The sequence below is a fragment of the Salmo salar genome, chromosome ssa02 (genome assembly GCF_905237065.1).
Source record: "Salmo salar chromosome ssa02, Ssal_v3.1, whole genome shotgun sequence".
NCBI lineage: Eukaryota > Metazoa > Chordata > Actinopteri > Salmoniformes > Salmonidae > Salmo > Salmo salar.
The window spans coordinates 16,178,039-16,202,544 of NC_059443.1; the positions used below are offsets into that span (position 1 = coordinate 16,178,039).

A 24,506-nucleotide genomic window follows, 5' to 3' on the forward strand; every position below is an offset into this window, starting at 1 on the left:
GGCTAATTATACAGCAACTGAGAATATAGTCTAGAAAGAGCATGATGGGCTGTTATTACACAACATAGCAGTATTACAGTTTGTTTATCTTGACCGTGCCCTTCAGTGTTTGTGCCCTTCTATGATTATGCGCAGAAGAGGTCAGAATGTAGTCTAGGTCTGTATGGAGATGGAGCGTGCACACTACAGTTCCCGACAAGATGCACTTGGCGTTCTAGCGGTAGAAACAGCAGCGGGAGCGTCTCAATGCAGGGGCAGCAAGAGCACCCCGATGGCCACCAGCACAAGAGACTGCGCTAAGCAGACGACCAGCGCGCGCTTTCATCTGTGCTTCTCAACCCCGAACCTCTTCTAGCGAAGAGAGAGGTGCCCAAATCCGTTTTAGGATATCGCCCCCCCCCCCCACCCACCTCCTCTTTCTGTCCATTCGATGAAGAAGAACTGATGACGATGTATCGGCGATGGTGGATTTCCCTTTTGTGCGTCTATGGACTGATGTGGATCGTTCATTCCAGCAATCATATGCCTCGGAATGGTAATGTATTTATGACAACAAATATTTCTATGTATTTTATTGGAATAGATCCGAATGGCAACAGCATCACCAATAACATGTTCCACATTCCATGTTATTATGCTGCCAGAGAGGGAGCCTGAATCCCCAACGTAAACAACCTGTAAAATATGCATATAATGTAACCTTATGAAAGGGAATCGGTCTATTATTAATTAAAACTATTTGAGGAAAGATATTCCAAAACCATTACAGTGCTATTTCACATTGATTTATGTTTTGGTATAGGAGCTTGTAGCTGTGTTTTTTTGCGCCAGGATAGCTATCACAGTCTTAAACATCGCTGTTTCCTCCCTGTGCAGGAGACGCCTTGTCGCAGGCGAAGGCTGTTCGTGATGCGAGCAGGTTCGCCGGGAAGGAGGACACGGTCCCTCTCCGTCTGCTCTACAGCATGCACAACCACAGTCAAATCACCCACGATGTCATCAGCACCAGGACTAGAGCCAGTTCCAGCCCCACACAGGTAGCCTACACAGTGCTGGTGTTATTTATTATGGTGGCGATGGAGCTCCGCTATGTGCAGAGCGACAAATGCCTTTGGTACGCGTTGCTATTGGATACATCCCGCTATTCTCATGTTGTTTATGTTTTTGTTGAATCATCTCCTTTTTATGCATTTCACAGAGAATTCGGCAAGATCACATTTTCACCTATAACAAGCTAGTTCTTTTGACTTGTGGTCTATTTACAGAAGTATAGGCTATTCAATTTCGCCACATTTAAAAGCGTAGGCAGTGTCTTTTCGTTGAGCAAAATAAAGATAGCCTAGTGGTATATTGTGGGTTTTTCTATGCACATACATACACAAAAGACAGGCTCAGGCCTGATCAGCAAAAGAGCCCATGCATGAAACACATGGGGATGAAGCCTATGCATTAGAATGAATAGACAAATACACCTATAACATCCATACATGTTTAATTGGGTCAAATATTTAGTTTTTGTTATATAGTAGGAGAGATTCTTATTATTATAAAGGTGAGTGGACCTGACACAATATCTTCAGAATCTATTGAATAATGATTGGTTTGTGCCCTTACAATGGATTCGCCCGTAACCCACATGGCCCTATGTCTGAGACACACTGCTTCTTGGATGGTTAAAGAGAGTCTGCTCTCTGTCTGGTTGGCATCCTTTACAGTTCACTAGCTGGCTGGTTGCTTTGGCTATTATCTGTTTGATGTGAAGACCTAGTCTGGATACTCAGATACAATCATAAGGCTCTCTACCTCTGAAATGTACACGTTATAAATCATCAGATTTATATTCCACTATTCCTTCCTTTTATCTAAAATCTAGTTGTGTCATTGATATTAAAGGCCCAGTGCAGTCAACACATGTGATTTGTCTGTGTATATATTTCTACACTATGAAGTTGGAATAATACTGTGAAAATGATGATAGTGCCCATTTAGTATAAGAGCTGTTTGAAAAGACCGCCTGAAATTTGAGCAGAGGGACATCGAGAGCACAGGCACAAGGGCAGACACTTTCATTACAGGAATCATGAGGATAATGCACTTTATAGTTTGACCAAACCATGGTTTTAGTCGCCCCAAAAATAGGACGTTTTGAGTGAGGTGACTATGTAGAATGTGCTCTTTCTCCGTTTATATCCACCCTTTCAGTGTGTTTACTAGTATAATGACAAGGTCGGAGCAGTTCCCTTTGCTCATACTGCGTTTAACTTTGAATGTGAGTTAACATGACCTCAGCTCAGCCTATCAGAAAACCAGGCAGGCCCATCTTGGTAGGGGGGGCGGCCTTTGCCCACTGATCAGCCAAAGGCTCATTATGGAGTAGAATAACGGAGAAATTACGCAAAGACCATCTGGCATTTGCCAAATGGCCAATCTGCCCCTGGACGCTAACCTATTATGGGTTTATAGTTCCAGAGGCTATTCTAAAGGCTAGCCTGCTCAGGGCTCCCACAGGGTCAGGTAAAGGGCTGCAGATTGTGGCAGGCAGGGGAGGTGTTAACCCTTTGTCTCTCACTCCAAGGGAGAGAGAACCAGGCTAGCCATGATAACCAAACTAATTGGACACATCTGTCATTGGCTTCAACATTGTTTATATGACCTCACTGGTGTTCTATATGTTGAGCTCTAATAAGGAACATGAGCGTACGTCATTAGAACAGTTAACTTGGGACTGGAACATGTCTGCCAGATACTGATCAACTGGTTTGGCTTCATTTGTCTTCAAAATAAGATTCTTGTGCCGCCTAAAAGAAAGTTCTTGGGGGAAACACTGCCTCATCTTTTTCCCACTATTTAAAGCACAACTGCATCAGGTGTCTCCAGATGAAATTATACTGCCCCACAAAGGGACAGAAAGAGAGAGAGATATGATGGAATCTTCATTTGATCTGATCAGTCTTTGAGTTTCTTGTCATCCCCAGAGAGAGTTTTAAACTGACCTCAAATCAGCCACTTCGTCACACAGCCTGCATTCTCAGCGTCATATTGTCTGATTCTGCTCTGATTTCGGCTGTTTTTAGCTCGGTATCATAACATCTCAAAGGAACCTGTCAAATCATTCTTAAACGTATGACACACAAAAATAACTATTTATAGACTTGGGTTGAGTCTACTATTTTCAGTTAAAGGCGTAACCTACTGTACACATTTTTAAAAGAGGAGCTTTGAGAAGAGCTCAGCTGAGTGCTGTTTAAGTGTTTCTGTGGAAGAAAAGCACTTATAGTCATGGGCCCATAGCCATCAGTGGAGTCTGGTGTGTGTGTGTGTGTGTGTGTGTGTGTGTGTGTGTGTGTGTGTGTGTGTGTGTGTGTGTGTGTGTAAGGCTGTCTGTGTTGTAGTAGGATAACAGCACTCCCTGGTAGGCCCCTAGCTCCATCAGCGGAGTTAGGTCCTGCTATGATGCAGTAATCAATGAAACAGGAGTCGCTGATGGTCTCGGTGCCTCGGCTCGGCCCAGTCAAACTGGGAAATCTGGTCCAGGAGAACACAATTACTGGTACCACTTCATGTGGATTCAATTCGCTTAATTTGATTTTAAAGTGTGCCCTGAAAAGGAATCACATACTCGTGTACCGGTATATGCGCGTACGTACACACACACACACACACACACACACACACACACACACACACACACACACACACACACACACACACATAGTAACAATAGTGTCTGTGGCCACAGGGTACCCCGAGGTCTAAGGTCATCCTTGGGTGAAGATTGGGGCATTTCATACTCACACACACACACACACTCCCTTGGTTTTAATGCAGCGTTCGGTGTGTATTGACTCAGGCCCGTGGGCCATGCCTGGGGGAGGGGTTAGTCCTGTATTAGACTAGCTGGGGACTCCCTCAGAGTTACACTGGAACAGTAGTGGGAAGTCATCATTTTGATTGATTGGGTTGAGGGGGAAGGTCTAATACATCCCTAGCTCTGGGCACATATGGCGCGTGGTCTATTACAGGCCCCAGGGGCAACGAGGACTTGTCTGGGTCTAGTTCAGCTTTCATCACAGCTCCCCTGTCTCTCAGAATGTCTGGGTCTGGTTCAGCTTCCATCACAGCTCCCCTGTCTCTCAGAATGTCTGGGTCTGGTTCAGCTTCCATCACAGCTCCCCTGTCTCTCAGAATGTCTGGGTCTAGTTCAGCTTCCATCACAGCTCCCCTGTCTCTCAGAATGTCTGGGTCTGGTTCAGCTTCCATCACAGCTACCCTGTCTCTCAGAATGTCTTCCTTTCCTTAAAGTTCATGTACAGTATGTATATTGTTAGTTGTTTTGTAAAAGCTTTTTCAGCACTCAATGGAATAGAGATGCTTGTACAACGTTTATGAAATTATTTTTATTCACAGGGGAACCACGTGGCCCAAGCCAGCTTCCAGGTGGACGCGTTTGGTGAGCAGTTCATCTTGGATGTTGAACTGAACCAGTGAGTATAACCTTTGACCTATCACCAACATTCTCTGTATCTACTGCGATAAATCCCCTTTCTCTCTATGTCATGATTTCTGATAGTAAAATAGCCAGTAGTACTAGACGATATTTTGTAGGATTAAAGGGATTCTCCGTTACTTTTGTATACTTATTAGCAAGTAGTTCTGAAAGTAGCACCCATGAGCCAAAAGTGGTCCCCGAAAATAGTGTACTACATCACATATGTGCAGATACTGTATGTGCACCATGTCATTGCTCTCTCTTTCGCTCTGCTGTGTGTGATTCTTGCTAGCTGTCACTCAAATTACGAGGGGCTGAATCTCATTGGCTGGAACTCAAATTGCTAGGGTCTGGCCCATGCGGGAGGAAATGTAGGGAAAATGGCGCAGCACAGCTTCCAGAAAATAGTCACTTTCAAACGAGCAGTTTCGTGCCTAATTGAGGTAAGTCAGTAATTCCGATCATAGATTATGCATAGGTGAACTACATATTGACACATCCAGGCCAAAGCGGGAGGTTTCAAAAATACTTACTAGTCGCCAAAGTACCGGAGCATGTCTTTAAGAGCTGTTTAATTAGTCCCTAATGTCTTCCTCACGAAGCTTTGATCTGGGAAAACCTGCTAGTGGCAGTGCTCTACGCCTATCATTGATTATGAATACTTGGTTGGTAATACTGCTTATAGGCTGCTTATTCACTCGGGAACAATAGTTTATAAGCCGTTCATAAGCAGGCTATAAGCTGTTCATAAGCAGGTTATAAGCTGTTCATAAGCAGGTTATAAGCTGTTCATTAGCAGGTTATAAGCTGTTCATAAGCAGGTTCTAAGCCATTATTATGCAGGTTATAAGCCGTTCATAACCAGGCTTTCAAATGAGGTCTTAAAGGGATACTGCAAGATTCTAGCAGTTGTCATTGCGCACAGAATAAAGGAAGTTAAGAGGTAGTTTCGCGAGCCTGTGCTAACTAGTGTTAGCGCAATGTTTGGAAGTCTACAGGTGCATGTCCTTCATGGTGCATGCAGAGACATTAAAATGGGACCCACGAGTTGTGCCTCTGGGTATGTAGAACAACAGAATCTGGCAGTACATCTTTATCACAGTGCTCTAATGGTCTCTGTAATGGAGGCATGAGGAATGAGACATCTTTCACCTCTGGCTGATCGTAGTGGTACAGAGCAGACAGGACCATATTTCCTGCCAGTGTCCAGTGTCTTTTGGGCCACCTTGTTTTTTTTGTGTGTTTTTTTTACCCCCTTTTTCTTCACAATTTCGTGGTATCCAATTGTTAGTAGTTACAGTCTTGTCTCATCGCTACAACTCCCGCACGGACTCGGGAGAGGCGAAGGTCGAGAGACATGCGTCCTCCGAAACACAACCCAACCAAGCCGCACTGCTTCTTAACACAGTGCGCATCCAACCCGGAAGCCAGCCGCACCAATGTGTCGGAGGAAACACCGTACACCTAGCGACCTAGTCAGCGTGCACTGCGCCCGGCCCGCCACAGGAGTCACTAGTGCGCGATGAGACAAAGATATCCCCGCCGGCCAAACCCTCCCAAACCCGGACGACGCTAGGCCAATTGGGCGCCGCCCCATGGGCCTCCCGGTTGCAGCCGGCTGCGACAGAGCCTGGGCTCAAACCCAGAGTCTCTGGTGACACAGCTACCACTGCGATGCAGTGCCTTAGACCACTGCGCCACCCGGGAGGCTTGGGCCAACTTGTTTTGGGGAAGAAATTATATGCTGTGTGTTTTTGGGGCTATTTCTCTCGCTCTCCATCCCGCCATCTCTCTCTCACTCAGCTTTCTCCCTTTTTCACTTTTACTCCCACTCACTGTTTCTCTGTCAGCTCTTTCCACTTCTCTCTCTCCCTCTCTTCCCTTCTCTCAAGCTCTCTCTATCTGGCCCTAACACTCTGCTGACCAATGGTCTTTCACTAATGAGGGGAAGTTGTGTGTCTCTCTCTCTCTCTCTCTCTCTCTCTCTCTCTCTCTCGGTCTGTGTTTGTCTGTGTCACAGACACAAAGACACAGGGTGACAGGTTCAGTACACATCACTGCTTTCTGTATCAGAAAGTAGGCTGGCCCTCTTTGAGGTCTCGTAGATCGGTGCATTGATGAAAGTAGGCTGGCCCTCTTTGAGGTCTCGTAGATTGGTGCATTGATGAAAGTAGGCTGGCCCTCTTTGAGGTCTCGTAGATCGGTACATTGATGAAAGTAGGCTGGCCCTCTGAGGTCTCGTAGATCGGTACATTGATGAAAGTAGGCTGGCCCTCTTTGAGGTCTCGTAGATCGGTGCATTGATGAAAGTAGGCTGGCCCTCTGAGGTCTCGTAGATCGGTGCATTGATGAAAGTAGGCTGGCCCTCTGAGGTCTCGTAGATCGGTACATTGATGAAAGTAGGCTGGCCCTCTTTGAGGTCTCGTAGATCGGTACATTGATGAAAGTAGGCTGGCCCTTTGAGGTCTCGTAGATTGGTGCATTGATGAAAGTAGGCTGGCCCTCTTTGAGGTCTCGTAGATCGGTGCATTGATGAAAGTAGGCTGGCCCTCTTTGAGGTCTCGTAGATCGGTACATTGATGAAAGTAGGCTGGCCCTCTTTGAGGTCTCGTATTTTAGTTTATAAAGCCCCCTTACACAACTTCCACCGTACCTTGCGTCATTGTTAACCTACAGATGTAGGAGCTACCAGACCCGGTCTCAGGGAGGGCTAACTCGGGACATCTCTTCCATCTCCACTGAGTTTGGTAAATCTGCTTTAAGTTTTTTTGCACCTTACTCTTGGAATAGTTTCCAAAACTCTTTAAATGTGATGTTTTGGTGTCTCTAGGGCTATTCAGATGGCTGCTGATTGATTATCTGTTTTACTGAAGAATGTGTGTTTTCTGTGATTGTGTTTTGTATCTCTGTTGTGCTTTTTGTAGTGTATTGATGTGTATCATTTTTGTAATCACAGGGTTCTTCTGAAAAAGAGACCTTGGTCTCAGCATGACTCCCTGTCAAAATAAAGGTGAAATAAATCAAACAAGCTCACCTAAGCAGGCAGTTGTGTGTAGAAGTGAGTCTGCATCATTAGAGTGAGTCTGTACTCTGTCGTGTCATTATAACTGAAGTCATCTCTCTCTGTACGAGGATCTATTTCCCCTGTCACCCAGAGCCATTCACACACAGTAGACTGAGAGAAATGGAAATGACATCACAGGAATATCCAAACAGCACAGTGCTGCCACTCGTAGGGTTACTGTATGATGCATGAAGCGTCATGTGTCATGACACAGTGTCCCTGTGGGACACGGTCAGGCACGTCTCTGTCGTATGTTGTGTTTGGTGACCTGAGGTGCTGGATGTCATCCATCATATGGAGTCTGTGCTGTAACTGTGTGTCTGTATGGTTTGGGAAGCCTGCATATAGATTTGAACCCCTGTCCTGTTGTAGTGATCAGTACAATGGTAGTATGGAGAGAATGGTTCTCTGTCCTGTTGTAGTGATCAGTACAATGATAGTATGGAGAGAATGGTTCTCTGTCCTGTTGTAGTGATCAGTACAATGGTAGTATGGAGGGAATGGTTCTCTGTCCTGTTGTAGTGATCAGTACAATGGTAGTATGGAGAGAATGGTTCTCTGTCCTGTTGTAGTGATCAGTACAATGGTAGTATGGAGAGAATGGTTCTCTGTCCTGTTGTTGTGATCAGTACAATGGTAGTATGGAGGGAATGGTTCTCTGTCCTGTTGTAGTGATCAGTACAATGGTAGTATGGAGGGAATGGTTCTCTGTCCTGTTGTAGTGATCAGTACAATGGTAGTATGGAGAGAATGGTTCTCTGTCCTGTTGTAGTGATCAGTACAATGGTAGTATGGAGAGAATGGTTCTCTGTCCTGTTGTAGTGATCAGTACAATGGTAGTATGGAGAGAATGGTTCTCTGTCCTGTTGTAGTGATCAGTACAATGGTAGTATGGAGAGAATGGTTCTCTGTCCTGTTGTAGTGATCAGTACAATGGTAGTATGGAGAGAATGGTTCTCTGTCCTGTTGTAGTGATCAGTACAATGGTAGTATGGAGAGAATGGTTCTCTGTCCTGTTGTAGTGATCAGTACAATGGTAGTATGGAGAGAATGGTTCTCTGTCCTGTTGTAGTGATCAGTACAATGGTAGTATGGAGAGAATGGTTCTCTGTCCTGTTGTATCTTTCTCTCCCTCCCTCTTTCCATCTCTCTCTCTCCTGCGGTGGCTATGTGTTTCATGAGTTTCTGTTATATGCTCTGTGTGTGTGTGTGTGTGATTTAGATGCACTATTGTAAAGTGGTTGTTCCACTGGATATTATAAGGTGAATGCACCAATTTGTAAGTCGCTCTGGATAAGAGCGTCTGCTAAATGACTTAAATGTAAATGTAAATGTGTGTGTGTGTGTGTGTGTGTGTGTGTGTGTGTGTGTGTGTGTGTGTGTGTGTGTGTGTGTGTGTGTGTGTGTGCTGCTCTTCTCTTCTCCATCCATCCCTCGCTCCCCAAGTGCTGCTCACTGACCTCACTCTTTAACCAATCACACTGCACCCTGCTTGGGTTAAATGCAGAAGACACATTTCAGTTGAATGCATTCCATTGTACAACTGACTAGGTATCCCCCTTTCCCTTTGTTGACGAGATAACTTTCTTGATGTGTGTGTGTGAGGAGGGCATTGAGGTTGGGCGTGCATGTTTCTTGGCTTCATGCAGCGAGACCTAGTTTCCTTAGGTTGATCAATGGCCTTTCTCCTCTGTGTGTGTGTGTGTGTGTGTTACAAGCATAACAAACAAGAGGCTGCTTGTTTTTATTTCAGTTTATTTTGAGATGCTACTCTCTCTTTCCACTGGGATCTTTTAATAAGATCCCAGATTTGATGATGAAGAAGAACCTCTCAGAAACGCATCAGGTATTTTTAGCTTATGCCTACTGTAACTGCAACTGTGAGGGTGTGTGTATTTTTAGTGTTTCAAGTTTTAATGTTACATACACAAGTACAGTGAAATGCCTTTCTTGCAAGCCCTAAACCCAACAATGCAGTAGTCAGTAACAATGTAGTAGTACAAATACCAAAGTATTACAGGGCAGAAGTGTGTCTGTGTTGCCTAGCGTACTAAGGTCACACATCACTCCCTTAGGCTTCTTTGTCCTCTCCCTCTTACATCTTTGGCTGCCTCCAAATTGCCATTCATGGCCTCGGGAGTGGGCTGGGATGGGGTAGGAGTGGGAGTGGGCTGGGATGGGATGGGGGTGCTTCTTTGAATGATGCTCCCAATTCCTCATAAACCACACCTCCTCCTCACCCCTCACCTCCCCTCCCACCTGCTCACGCTGAATAATTGATGTCCCAGTAAGATTAAAGGGGGAAGCTGAAATGGGATGTGTGTGTGTGTGTGTGTGTGAATGGCTCAGTTTGGTGCTCTTACTGCTGTACCAATTAAGCCTTAATGTGGCTCTTATAAACTATGGGCCAGTTTAGAGCCTGGGGGCCCACAGAACATATTACTTACATTACAACTAGTACAAACCTATTGTTTACATTACAACTAGTACAAACCTATTGTGTACATTACAACTAGTACAAACCTATTGTTTACATTACAACTAGTACAAACCTATTGTTAACATTACAACTAGTACAAACCTATTGTTTACATTACAACTAGTACAAACCTATTGTTAACATTACAACTAGTACAAACCTACTGTTAACATTACAACTAGTACAAACTTATTGTTTACATTACATTACAACTAGTACAAACCTATTGTTTACATTACAACTAGTACAAACCTATTGTTTACATTACAACTAGTACAAACCTATTGTGTACATTACAACTAGTACAAACTTATTGTTTACATTACAACTAGTACAAACCTATTGTTAACATTACAACTAGTACAAACCTATTGTTAACATTACAACTAGTACCAACCTATTGTTTACATTACAACTAGTACAAACCTATTGTTTACATTACAACTAGTACAAACTTATTGTTTACATTACAACTAGTACAAACCTATTGCTAACATTACAACTAGTACAAACCTATTGTTAACATTACAACTAGTACAAACTTATTGTTAACATTACAACTAGTACAAATTTATTGTTTACATTACAACTAGTACAAACCTATTGTTTACATTACAACTAGTACAAACTTATTGTTAACATTACAACTAGTACAAACCTATTGTTAACATTACAACTAGTACAAACCTATTGTTAACATTACAACTAGTACAAACCTATTGTTAACATTACAATTAGTACAAACCTATTGTTTACATTACAACTAGTACAAACTTATTGTTAACATTACAACTAGTACAAACGTATTGTTTACATTACAACTAGTACAAACCTATTGTTTACATTACAACTAGTACAAACCTATTGTTTACATTACAACTAGTACAAACCTATTGTTTACATTACAACAAGTACAAACCTATTGTTAACATTACAACTAGTACAAACCTATTGTTAACATTACAACTAGTACAAATTTATTGTTAACATTACAACTAATTCAAACCTGTTGTTTACATTACAACTAGTACAAACCTATTGTTTACATTACAACTAGTACAAACCTATTGTTTATATTACAACAAGTACAAACCTATTGTTAACATTACAACTAGTACAAACCGATTGTTAACATTACAACTAGTACAAACCGATTGTTAACATTACAACTAGTACAAACCTATTGTTAACATTACAACTAGTACAAACCTATTGTTAACATTACAACTAGTACAAACCTATTGTTTATATTACAACTAATTCAAACCTATTGTTTACATTACAGCAAATACATACATAAATGATTACCGTCCAGTAGCACTCACATCGGTAGCCATGAAGCGCTTTGAAAGGCTGGTCATGGCTCACATCAACAGTATCCTCCCGGATACCCTAGACCCACTCCAATTCAAAAACCGCCCCAACAGATCTACAGATGACGCAATCTCAATCGCACTCCACACTGCCCTTTCCCACTTGGACAAAAGGAACACCTATGTGAGAATGCTGTTCATTGACTACAGCTCAGCGTTCAACACCATAGTGCCCTCAAAGCTCATCACTAAGCTAAAGACCCTGAGACTAAACACCTCCCTCTGCAACTGGATCCTGGACTTCCTGACGGGCCGCCCCCAGGTGGTAAGGGTAGGCAACAACACGTCTGCCACGCTGATCCTCAACACTGGGGCCCCTCAGGAGTGTGTACTTAGTCCCCTCTTGTACTCCCTGTTCACCCACGACCGTGTGGCCGAACACGACTCCCAACAGCATCATTGAGTTTGCTGACAACACAACAGTGGCCTAATCACCGACAACACTGAGACAGCCTATAGGGAGGAGGTCAGAGAACTGGCAGTGTGGTGCCAGGACAACAACCTCTCCCTCAATGTGAGCAAGACAAAGGAGATGATCGTGGACTACAGTGAAAAGTGGGCCGAACAGGCCCCATTAACATCAACGGGGCTGTAGTGGAGCGGGTCGAGAGTTTCAAGTTCCTTGGTGTCCACATCACTAATGAACTATCATGGTCCAAACACACCAAGACAGTCGTGAAGAGGGCACGACAAAACCTTTTCCCCCTCAGGAGACTAAAAAGATTTGGCAATGGTCCCCAGATCCTGAAATAGTTCTACAGCTGCACCATCGAGAGCATCCTGACCGGTTGCATCACTGCCTGGTATGGCAACTGCTCGGCATCTGACCATAAGGTGCTACAGAGGGTAGTGCGTACGACCCAGTACATCACTGGGGCCAAGCTTCCTGCAATCCAAGACCTATATAATAGGTGGTGTCAGAGGAAAGCCCATTGACCCCCAATTTGCATTTACATTGACCCCCCTATTTGATTTCTACACTACTGCTACTCGCTGTTTATTATCTATGCATAGTCACTTCACCCCTACCTACATGTACAAATTACCTTTAACCTGTACCCCCGCACATTGACTCGGTACCAGTACCCCCTGTATATACAGTTGAAGTCGGAAGGTTACATACACTTAGGTTGGAGTCATTAAAACTAGTTTTTTAACCACTCCACAAATTTCTTGTCAACAAACTATAGTTTTGGCAAGTCGGTTAGGACATCTACTTTGTGCATGACACAAGTAATTTTTCCAACAATTGTTTACAGACAGATTATTTCACTTATAATTCACTGTATCACAATTCCAGTGGGTCAGAAGCTTACATACACTATGTTGACTGTGCCTTTAAACAGCTTGGAAAATTCCTGAAAATTATGTCATGGCATTAGAAGCTTCTGATAGGCTAATTGACATAATTTGAATCAATTGGAGGTGTACCTGTGGATGTATTTCAAGGCCTACCTTCAAACTCAGTGCCTCTTTGCTTGACATCATGGGAAAATCAAAAGAAATCAGCCAAGACCTCAGAAAAAAATTGTAGACCTCCACGAGCCTGGTTCATCCTTGGGAGCAATTTCCAAACACCTGAAGGTACCACGTTCATCTGTACAAACAATAGTACGCAAGTATAAACACCATGGGACCACGCAGCCGTCATACCGCTCAGGAAGGAGACGCGTTCTGTCTCCTAGAGATGAACGTACTTTGGTGCGAAAAGTGCAAATCAATCCCAGAACAACAGCAAAGGACCTTGTGAAGATGCTGGAGGAAACAGGTACAAAAGTATCTATATCCATAGTAAAACGAGTCCTATATCGACATAACCTGAAAGGCCGTTCAGCAAGGAAGAAGCCACTGCTCCAAAACCGCCATAAAAAAGCCAGGCTATGGTTTTCAACTGCACGTGGGGACAAAGATCGTACTTTTTGGAGAAATGTCCTCTGGTCTGATGAAACAAAAATGGAACTGTTTGGCCATAATGACTGTCGTTATGTTTGAAGGAAAAAGGGGGAGGCTTGCAAGCCGAAGAACACCATCCCAACCGTGAAGCACGGGGGTGGCAGCATCATGTTGTGGGGGTGCTTTGCTGCAAGAGGGACTGGTGCACTTCACAAAATAGATTGCATCATGTGGGAGGAAACTTATGTGGATATATTGAGGCAACATCTCAAGACATCAGTCAGGAACTTAAAGCTTGGTCGCAATTGGGTCTTCCAAATGGACAATGACCCCAAGCATACTTCCAAAGTTGTGGCAAAATGGCTTAAGGACAACAAAGTAAAGGTATTGGAGTGGCCATCACAAAGCCCTGACCTCAATCCCATAAAAGATTTGTGGGCAGAACTGAAAAAGCGTGTGCGAGCAAGGAGGCCTACAAACCTGACTCAGTTACACCAGCTCTGTCAGGATGAATGGGCCGAAATTCACCAAACTTATTGTGGGAAGCTTGTGGAAGGCTACTCAAAACGTTTGACCCAAGTTCAACAATTTAAAGGCAATGCTACCAAATACTAATTGAGAGTAGGTAAACTTCTGACCCGCTGGGAATGTAATGAAAGAAATAAAAGCTGAAATTAATAATTCTCTCTACTATTATTCTGAAATTTCACATTCTTAAAATAAAGTGGTGATCTAACTGAGCTAAGACAGGGAATTTTTACTTGGATCAAATGTCATGAAATGTGAAAAACTGAGTTTAAATGTATTTGGCTAAGGTGTATGTAAACTTCCGACTTCAACTGTAGCCTCGTTATTGTTTATGTTATTGTGTTACTTTTATTATTTTTTGCTTTAGTTTATTTGGTAAATATTTTATTAACTCTTCTTGAACTGCACTATTGGATAAGGGTTTGTAAGTAAGCATTTCACGGTAAGGTCTACACTTGTTGTATTCGGCGCATTGGACAAAGTTTGAGTTGATATGATTTACATTACAACTCATACAAAATATAATTTATATGATCTAATACAAAGATTAGAAGATCTCTTATGTCTTGTTTGTATGTCGTGCATTATATTTGGTCTTAAAACATGACATGAATACTTAAAGGGTTAACACTTCATATTCCCCATGTTTTATGTACTCTTAGAATGAGGTTAGGTGGTCTGTAGACTACATGTCTAACCAGTGTTATGACATGTTATGAAATATTCTCAGAGGCTTCAAAGGTCATTGTTGTATAAAGGGATGTTGTTATACCGTATAGTTTCTATGAACAACACCATAGAATTTCATCTCAGTGTTGACAGAATAGAATAATTTATGTGTGTGTGTGTGTGTGTGTGTGTCTCTCCCCCCTCTTCGTGTGAGAGGAGAGGAGCAGGTGGGCAGGTGCTAGTGGGTGTCAGTAATTGCTATAACCTGTCTGTTTATGAAACTGGTGTTATGAGTGATACGATTCCAGCACTGAGCTGGTTCCTTGCTGTTCCTGTGTGGGCTGTTGTCAGGACAACGAGAGGCCAGAGAGAGACTGGATATTCTGTTTCTATTGGAGTCGACTCCGACTCCTGCTATCAGAGTCGTTGGAGTCGACGCTTTCTCGACTGACTCAAATTTGACAAAACTGACCACAATTAGCTAAAATTAGCTACAGCTGCTATGTCAGTGTGTGCACGTGTCCTAATAAGCAATGCATATGGAGCCATCTGACAATCTCTACTAAACAAAATACTTAAGGCTATTCAGTAGCCTACGCCAGACTAGCTGGCTGATTTTGTTTTTAACGTCTTCAGGATTTTTGGTGTCGACTCTCCCCACATGAAAAAAATACTACAGATTACTATAGAATACTTCAGTACTTACTATATAATTCTATAGTAAACTGTAGTATACTGTAGAATACTATGCTACACACTGTAGTGTCCCTCAATCATGTGGAGTACAGTACTTACTATAAAATGTTGTAGAATACTATAGTAAATACTACAGTATTATCTCCCCGAAAAGACTGTAGTAAATTTGTTCTTTTAGTATTTCTCCAGTAGGTTTCCTCGAGGAGAAAGCCTCCAATTATATGTCAAAGATAATAAAACAAAAAAACTACAATAAATACTACAGTATACTACAGTCCACAAAAACACTACATTAATTACTATAGTATATACTACAGTTTTCTTTTACTATGGTATTTACACTACAGTATGCTACTGTAAATGCTACAGTAAAGTCAGCAAAAACATTACAGTGAATACTATAGTATTTATACCATAGTAGACTATATTATTTATACCGTAGTAGACTATAGTATTTAAACCATAGTATACTATTGTATTCATAGAATAGTATACTATATATATCTGCATGTATACTGTATTTTATACTATCTATTGCACCTTGCCTATGCCGCTCGGCCATCGCTCATCCATATACTTACATGTACATATTCTCATTCACCCCTTTTAGATTTGTGTGTAGCAGGTAGTTGTTGGGGAATTGTTAGATTACTTGTTAGACATTACTGCACTGTCGGAACTAGAAGCACAAGCATTTCGCTACACTCGCATTAACATCTGCTAACCATGTTTATGTGACAAATAACATTTGATTTGATTTATAGTATTGATACCATAGTATATTATAGTGTTTTTTTCATGTGGGATCCCACCACTCTCTCTTTCCACCACTTGGCCATTTCAGCCAACAGAGACTCAGACAGAGACTGTTTATGCTAATAACATAGTCAATTACTATTTGACGGAAAATGCATAATGCGTTCCACCAAAGGGAGGAGTGTATAGTGTTACAGAATGAGGAGTAGGAGGTTAGTGTCTATGAAGCCTTGTTTCAACCTTATGTATCCGTGTGATGTTAGAAGCTACTTGGTAAATGTTGGTTTATGATTGGACGGAGTGATGCATGGATTCAGCTCAGATTGACATTTCCTGTAATACCTGAAGGGCAGATGGAGTGTGTGTGTGTGTGTGTGTGTGTGTGTGTGCGTGCGTGTGTGCGTAAGAGAGAGATGGGGGGCAGGGCGGGGGGTGTAATTAGTTGTTCTCAGTTTGAATGGAGTATCTATAGGGTTACTAATACGTCAGATGTGAATAGTGGAAGGCCTGCTGCTGGGTATTTGTGTTGTCTATGGTTTGGGGCTCAGGTGGAACAGGGACAAATCAACTGGTATCTTAGTGAGAGACAAGTGAACAGAAATGGAGGGATTGAAGTGAAGAGAGGGAGGCATCGGGAGGAAAGGGGATGAGTGGAAGAGAGCGGAATGGGATGAGAGAGGGAGAGAGGGATTCCCCAAACAGCTGGGAAGGTAATTGAAGGTCAGAGGATCTGGGTTCCACACAGATTTGTTACTAACACACTGTAACTGATTTAACATAGACTGCCCAACACAGTAAACAGTGGGTATTATGGAAAGTGATGATGCTTTTGTGATTCCATCCAACTGGTTTTAGATCAAGTTCTGTGTATATTTTCTAATCTCAGAGATTGAGCAACGCACACCTCTGCAGGTCATATTCATTTAGAAAGCGTGTTTAAATCTAAAGGAGATGAAAATAAGGCTGAGGGGGGTGGAATCTGAGTATCTCTTCTATCGACTATCTCCCTTCATTTCCTCATCATACCTTTTTATTGTGATAATGTCACCTCAGCAATGTCCTTTAATGCTATATTCCTATATCCTCTACCCCAGCCTCACTACTTCTCTCTCGCTCTCTCTCAATTAAATTCAATTTAAGGGAGGTTTATTGGCATGGGAAACATATATTTACATTGCCATGCAAGTGAAAAAGATAACAAACAAAAGTGAAATAAACAATTAAAAATTAACCCTAAATATTACACTCAAAAAAGTTCCAAAATAATAAAAACATTTCAAATGTCATATTATGTACAGTGTTGCAACGATGTGCAAATAGTTCAAGTACAAAAGGAAAAATAAATCAACATAAATATGGGTTGTATTTACAATGGTGTTTGTTCTTCACTGGTTGCCCTTTTCTTGTGGCAACAGGTCACAAATCTTGCTGCTGTGATGGCACACTGTGCAATCCCTCTCTCGCTTTCATTGTCTCTCTCTCTCTCTCTCTCTCTCTCTTTGCTTGTCTCTCTCTCTCCTCGTCTCTCTCTACTTCTTTCACACATTGATAAGTGGTTCTATCAGAACATTATTATTACACAAAGGATAGACTGCCCTATACATGTTCATCTTGATCACCTGACTTTGTGAAAGGGTGTGTTTGACTTTGGGCCAGTGATTTAAAGTGTTTTTAGGTGTCAGACCGTGATATGTGCTGATGCTGTAGTGGTATCCATGCTGTAGTGGTATCCATGCTGTAATGTTATCCATGCTGTAGTGGTATCCATGCTGTAGTGGTATCCATGTTGTGGTGGTATCCATGCTGTAGTGGTATCCATGCTGTAGTGATATCCATGCTGTAGTGATATCCATGCTGTAGTGGTATCCATGCTGTAGTGGTATCCATGCTGTAGTGGTATCCATGCTGTTGTGATATCCATGCTGTAGTGGTATCCATGCTGTGGTGGTATCCATGCTGTGGTGGTATCCATGCTGTAGTGATATCCATGCTGTGGTGGAATCCATGCTGTAGTGGTATCCATGTTGTGGTGGTATCCATGCTGTAGTGATATCCGTGCTGTGGTGGTATCAATGCTGTAGTGATATCCGTGCTGTAGTGGTATCCATGCTGTAGTGATATCCATGCTGTAGTGGTATCCATGCTGTAGTGATATCCATGCTGTAGTGTATCCATGTTGTGGTGGGAAAAAAACAAAGACTATTGAACAGGGACAGTAGATAGACTAGAGAACAGGGACAGTAGATAGACTATTGTACAGAGAACAGGGACAGTAGAAATACTATTGAACAGAGAACAGGGACAGTAGATAGACTATTGAACAGGGACAGTAGATAGACTATTGAACAGGGACAGTAGATAGACTATTGAACAGAGACAGTAGATAGACTATTGAACATAGAACAGGGACAGTAGAAATACTATTGAACAGAGAACAGGGACAGTGGATAGACTATTGAACAGGGACAGTAGGTAGACTATTGAACAGGGACAGTACATAGACTATTGAACAGAGAACAGGGACAGTAGATTGACTATTGAACAGGGACAGTAGATAGACTATTGAACAGAGAACAGGGACAGTAGATTGACTATTGAACAGGGACAGTAGGTAGACTATTGAACAGGGACAGTACATAGACTATTGAACAGAGAACAGGGACAGTAGATTGACTATTGAACAGGGACAGTAGATAGACTATTGAACAGAGAACAGGGACAGTAGATTGACTATTGAACAGGGACAGTAGATAGACTATTGAACAGGGACAGTAGATAGACTATTGAACAGGGACAGTAGATAGACTATTGAACAGGGACAGTAGATAGACTATTGAACAGAGACAGTAGATAGACTATTGAACAGCGACAGTAGAAATACTATTGAACAGAGAACAGGGACAGTATATAGACTATTGAACAGGGACAGTAGATAGACTATTGAACAGGGACAGTAGATAGACTATTGAACAGAGAACAGGGACAGTAGATAGACTATTGAACAGAGAACAGGGACAGTAGATAGACTATTGAACAGGGACAGTAGATAGACTATTGAACAGGGACAGTAGATAGACTATTGAACAGGGACATAGATAGACTATTGAACAGGGACAGTAGATAGACTATTGAACAGGGACAGTAGATAGACTATTGAACAGAGACAGTAGATAGACTATTGAACAGCGACAGTAGAAATACTATTGAACAGAGAACAGGGACAGTATATAGACTATTGAACAGGGACAGTAGATAGACTATTGAACAGGGACAGTAGATAGACTATTGAACAGAGAACAGGGACAGTAGATCGACTATTGAACAGGGACAGTAGATCGACTATTGAACAGGGACAGTAGATAGACTATTGAACAGGGACAGTAGATTGACTATTGAACAGGGACAGTAGATAGACTATTGAACAGGGACAGTAGATCGACTATTGAACAGGGACAGTAGATCGACTGTTGAACAGGGATAGTAGATCGACTATTGAACAGGGACAGTAGATCGACTGTTGAACAGGGACAGTAGATAGACTATTGAACAGGGATAGTAGATTGACTATTGAACAGGGACAGTAGAAAGACTATTGAACAGAGAACAGGGACAGTTTATAGACTATTGAACAGGGACAGTAGATAGACTATTGAACAGAGAACAGGGACAGTAGATAGACTATTGAACAGGGACAGTAGATAGACTATTGAACAGAGAACAGGGACAGTAGATCGACTATTGAACAGGGACAGTAGATCGACTATTGAACAGGGACAGTAGATCGACTATTGAACAGGGACAGTAGATAGACTATTGAACAGGGACAGTAGATTGACTATTGAACAGGGACAGTAGATAGACTATTGAACAGGGACAGTAGATAGACTATTGAACAGGGACAGTAGATCGACTATTGAACAGGGACAGTAGATTGACTGCTGAACAGGGATAGTAGATTGACTATTGAACAGGGACAGTAGATAGACTATTGAACAGGGACAGTAGATAGACTATTGAACAGGGACATAGATAGACTATTGAACAGGGACAGTAGATAGACTATTGAACAGGGACATAGATAGACTATTGAACAGCGACAGTAGAAATACTATTGAACAGAGAACAGGGACAATAGATCGACTATTGAACAGGGACAGTAGATCGACTATTGAACAGGGACAGTAGATAGACTATTGAACAGGGACAGTAGATTGACTATTGAACAGGGACAGTAGATAGACTATTGAACAGGGACAGTAGATCGACTGTTGAACAGGGACAGTAGATTGACTATTGAACAGGGATAGTAGATTGACTATTGAACAGGGACAGTAGATAGACTATTGAACAGGGACAATAGATAGACTATTGAACAGGGACAATAGATCGACTATTGAACAGGGACAGTAGATAGACTATTGAACAGGGATAGTAGATTGACTATTGAACAGGGACAGTAGATAGACTATTGAACAGGGACAGTAGATAGACTATTGAACAGGGACAGTAGATAGACTATTGAACAGGGATAGTAGATTGACTATTGAACAGGGACAGTAGATAGACTATTGAACAGGGACAGTAGAAATACTATTGAACAGAGAACAGGGACAATAGATCGACTATTGAACAGGGACAGTAGATTGACTATTGAACAGGGACAGTAGATAGACTATTGAACAGCGACAGTAGAAATACTATTGAACAGAGAACAGGGACAATAGATCGACTATTGAACAGGGACAGTAGATCGACTATTGAACAGGGACAGTAGATAGACTATTGAACAGGGACAGTAGATTGACTATTGAACAGGGACAGTAGATAGACTATTGAACAGGGACAGTAGATCGACTGTTGAACAGGGACAGTAGATTGACTATTGAACAGGGATAGTAGATTGACTATTGAACAGGGACAGTAGATAGACTATTGAACAGGGACAATAGATAGACTATTGAACAGGGACAATAGATCGACTATTGAACAGGGACAGTAGATAGACTATTGAACAGGGATAGTAGATTGACTATTGAACAGGGACAGTAGATAGACTATTGAACAGGGACAGTAGATAGACTATTGAACAGGGACAGTAGATAGACTATTGAACAGGGATAGTAGATTGACTATTGAACAGGGACAGTAGATAGACTATTGAACAGGGACAGTAGATTGACTATTGAACAGGGACAGTAGATAGACTATTGAACAGGGACAGTAGATCGACTGTTGAACAGGGACAGTAGATTGACTATTGAACAGGGATAGTAGATTGACTATTGAACAGGGATAGTAGATTGACTATTGAACAGGGACAGTAGATAGACTATTGAACAGGGACAATAGATCGACTATTGAACAGGGACAGTAGATAGACTATTGAACAGGGATAGTAGATTGACTATTGAACAGGGACAGTAGATTGACTATTGAACAGGGACAGTAGATTGACTATTGAACAGGGACAGTAGATTGACTATTGAACAGGGACAGTAGATAGACTATTGAACAGGGACAGTAGATCGACTGTTGAACAGGGACAGTAGATCGACTGTTGAACAGGGACAGTAGATAGACTGTTGAACAGGGATAGTAGATTGACTATTGAACAGGGACAGTAGAAAGACTATTGAACAGAGAACAGGGAGGGAGTATAGACTATTGAACCATGCTGTGGTGGTATCCATGCTGTAGTGATAGCCATGCTGTAGTGATATCCATGCTGTGGTGGTATCCATGCTGTAGTGGTATCCATGTTGTGGTGGTATCCATGCTGTAGTGGTATCCATGTTGTGGTGATATCCATGCTGTAGTGATATCCATGCTGTTGTGTATCCATGTTGTGGTGGGAAAAAAACAAAGTCAATAGTCTTAGTTTTTTTCCACCACAACATGGATACACAACAGGGACAGTAGATAGAGTAGAGAACAGGGACAGTAGATAGACTATTGTACAGAGACAGTAGATAGACTATTGAACAGAGAACAGGGACAGTAGAAATACTATTGTACAGAGACAGTAGATAGACTATTGAACAGGGACAGTAGATAGACTATTGAACAGGGACAGTAGATAGACTATTGAACAAGGACAGTAGATAGACTATTGAACAGAAAACAGGGACAGTAGATAGACTATTGAACAGAAAACAGGGACAGTAGATAGACTATTGAACAGGGACAGTAGATAGACTATTGAACAGGGACAGTAGATAGACTATTGTACAGAGAACAGGGACAGTAGATAGACTATTGAACAGAGAACAAGGACAGTAGAAATACTATTGAACAGAGAACAGGGACAGTAGATAGACTATTGAACAGGGACAGTAGATAGACTATTGAACAGGGACAGTAGATAGACTATTGTACAGAGAACAGGGACAGTAGATAGACTATTGAACAGAGAACAAGGACAGTAGAAATACTATTGAACAGAGAACAGGGACAGTAGATAGACTATTGAACAGGGACAGTAGCTGGACTATTGTACAGAGACAGTAGATAGACTATTGAACAGAGAACAGGGACAGTAGAAATACTATTGAACAGGGACAGTAGAAATACTATTGAACAGAGAACAGGGACAGTATATAGACTATTGTACAGAGACAGTAGATAGACTATTGAACAGAGAACAGGGACAGTAGGTAGACTATTGTACAGAGACAGTAGATAGACTATTGAACAGAGAACAGGGACAGTAGATAGACTATTGAACAGGGACAGTAGATAGACTATTGAACAGGGACAGTAGATAGACTATTGAACAGGGACAGTAGATAGACTATTGAACAGGGACAGTAGATTGACTATTGAACAGGGACAGTAGAAAGACTATTGAACAGAGAACAGGGACAGTAGAAATACTATTGAACAGAGAACAGGGACAGTAGATAGACTATTGAACAGAGACAGTAGATAGACTATTGAACATAGAACAGGGACAGTAGAAATACTATTGAACAGAGAACAGGGACAGTAGATAGACTATTGAACAGGGACAGTAGGTAGACTATTGAACAGGGACAGTACATAGACTATTGAACAGAGAACAGGGACAGTAGATTGACTATTGAACAGGGACAGTAGATAGACTATTGAACAGAGAACAGGGACAGTAGATTGACTATTGAACAGGGACAGTAGATAGACTATTGAACAGGGACAGTAGATAGACTATTGAACAGGGACAGTAGCTAGACTATTGAACAGGGACAGTAGATAGACTATTGAACAGGGACAGTAGATAGACTATTGAACAGAGACAGTAGATAGACTATTGAACAGAGAACAGGGACAGTATATAGACTATTGAACAGTGACAGTAGATAGACTATTGAACAGAGAACAGGGACAGTAGATAGACTATTGAACAGGGATAGTAGATAGACTATTGAACAGGGACAGTAGATTGACTATTGAACAGGGATAGTAGATTGACTATTGAACAGGGACAGTAGATAGACTATTGAACAGGGACAGTAGATAGACTATTGAACAGGGACATAGATAGACTATTGAACAGCGACAGTAGAAATACTATTGAACAGAGAACAGGGACAGTATATAGACTATTGAACAGGGACAGTAGATAGACTATTGAACAGGGACAGTAGATAGACTATTGAACAGAGAACAGGGACAGTAGATCGACTATTGAACAGGGACAGTAGATCGACTATTGAACAGGGACAGTAGATAGACTATTGAACAGGGACAGTAGATTGACTATTGAACAGGGACAGTAGATCGACTATTGAACAGGGACAGTAGATCGACTGTTGAACAGGGATAGTAGATTGACTATTGAACAGGGACAGTAGATAGACTATTGAACAGGGACAGTAGATAGACTATTGAACAGGGACAGTAGATAGACTATTGAACAGGGACAGTAGATTGACTATTGAACAGGGACAGTAGATCGACTATTGAACAGGGACAGTAGATAGACTATTGAACAGGGACAGTAGATTGACTATTGAACAGGGACAGTAGATTGACTATTGAACAGGGACAGTAGATCGACTATTGAACAGGGACAGTAGATCGACTGTTGAACAGGGACAGTAGATAGACTATTGAACAGGGATAGTAGATTGACTATTGAACAGGGACAGTAGAAAGACTATTGAACAGAGAACAGGGACAGTTTATAGACTATTGAACAGGGACAGTAGATAGACTATTGAACAGAGAACAGGGACAGTAGATAGACTATTGAACAGGGACAGTAGATAGACTATTGAACAGAGAACAGGGACAGTAGATCGACTATTGAACAGGGACAGTAGATCGACTATTGAACAGGGACAGTAGATAGACTATTGAACAGGGACAGTAGATTGACTATTGAACAGGGACAGTAGATCGACTGCTGAACAGGGACAGTAGATTGACTATTGAACAGGGATAGTAGATTGACTATTGAACAGGGACAGTAGATAGACTATTGAACAGGGACATAGATAGACTATTGAACAGCGACAGTAGAAATACTATTGAACAGAGAACAGGGACAGTAGATCGACTATTGAACAGGGACAGTAGATC

At 41.9% G+C, this 24,506-nt stretch overlaps 1 protein-coding gene and 1 non-coding gene across 3 annotated transcripts in view; both read left to right on the forward strand.

Annotated features, from left to right (window-relative positions):
* LOC106576002 (disintegrin and metalloproteinase domain-containing protein 22) overlaps positions 1 to 24,506 on the forward strand; it is a 107,882-nt gene continuing 83,376 nt past the window's right edge. The window contains exons 1-3 of one of the 2 annotated variants that reach the window (XM_045698510.1): positions 1 to 535; positions 877 to 1,037; positions 4,408 to 4,484. In XM_045698510.1, coding sequence (XP_045554466.1) covers positions 445 to 535; positions 877 to 1,037; positions 4,408 to 4,484 — 329 coding nt within the window. In that variant the 5' untranslated portion in view covers positions 1 to 444. The remainder of the gene's footprint in view (positions 536 to 876; positions 1,038 to 4,407; positions 4,485 to 24,506) is intronic. The other variant, XM_045698520.1, reaches the window with a different exon arrangement.
* LOC123739662 (U7 small nuclear RNA) lies at positions 15,350 to 15,406 on the forward strand. The gene has a single exon (XR_006767840.1). It is a non-coding gene; the product is annotated as a U7 small nuclear RNA (small nuclear RNA).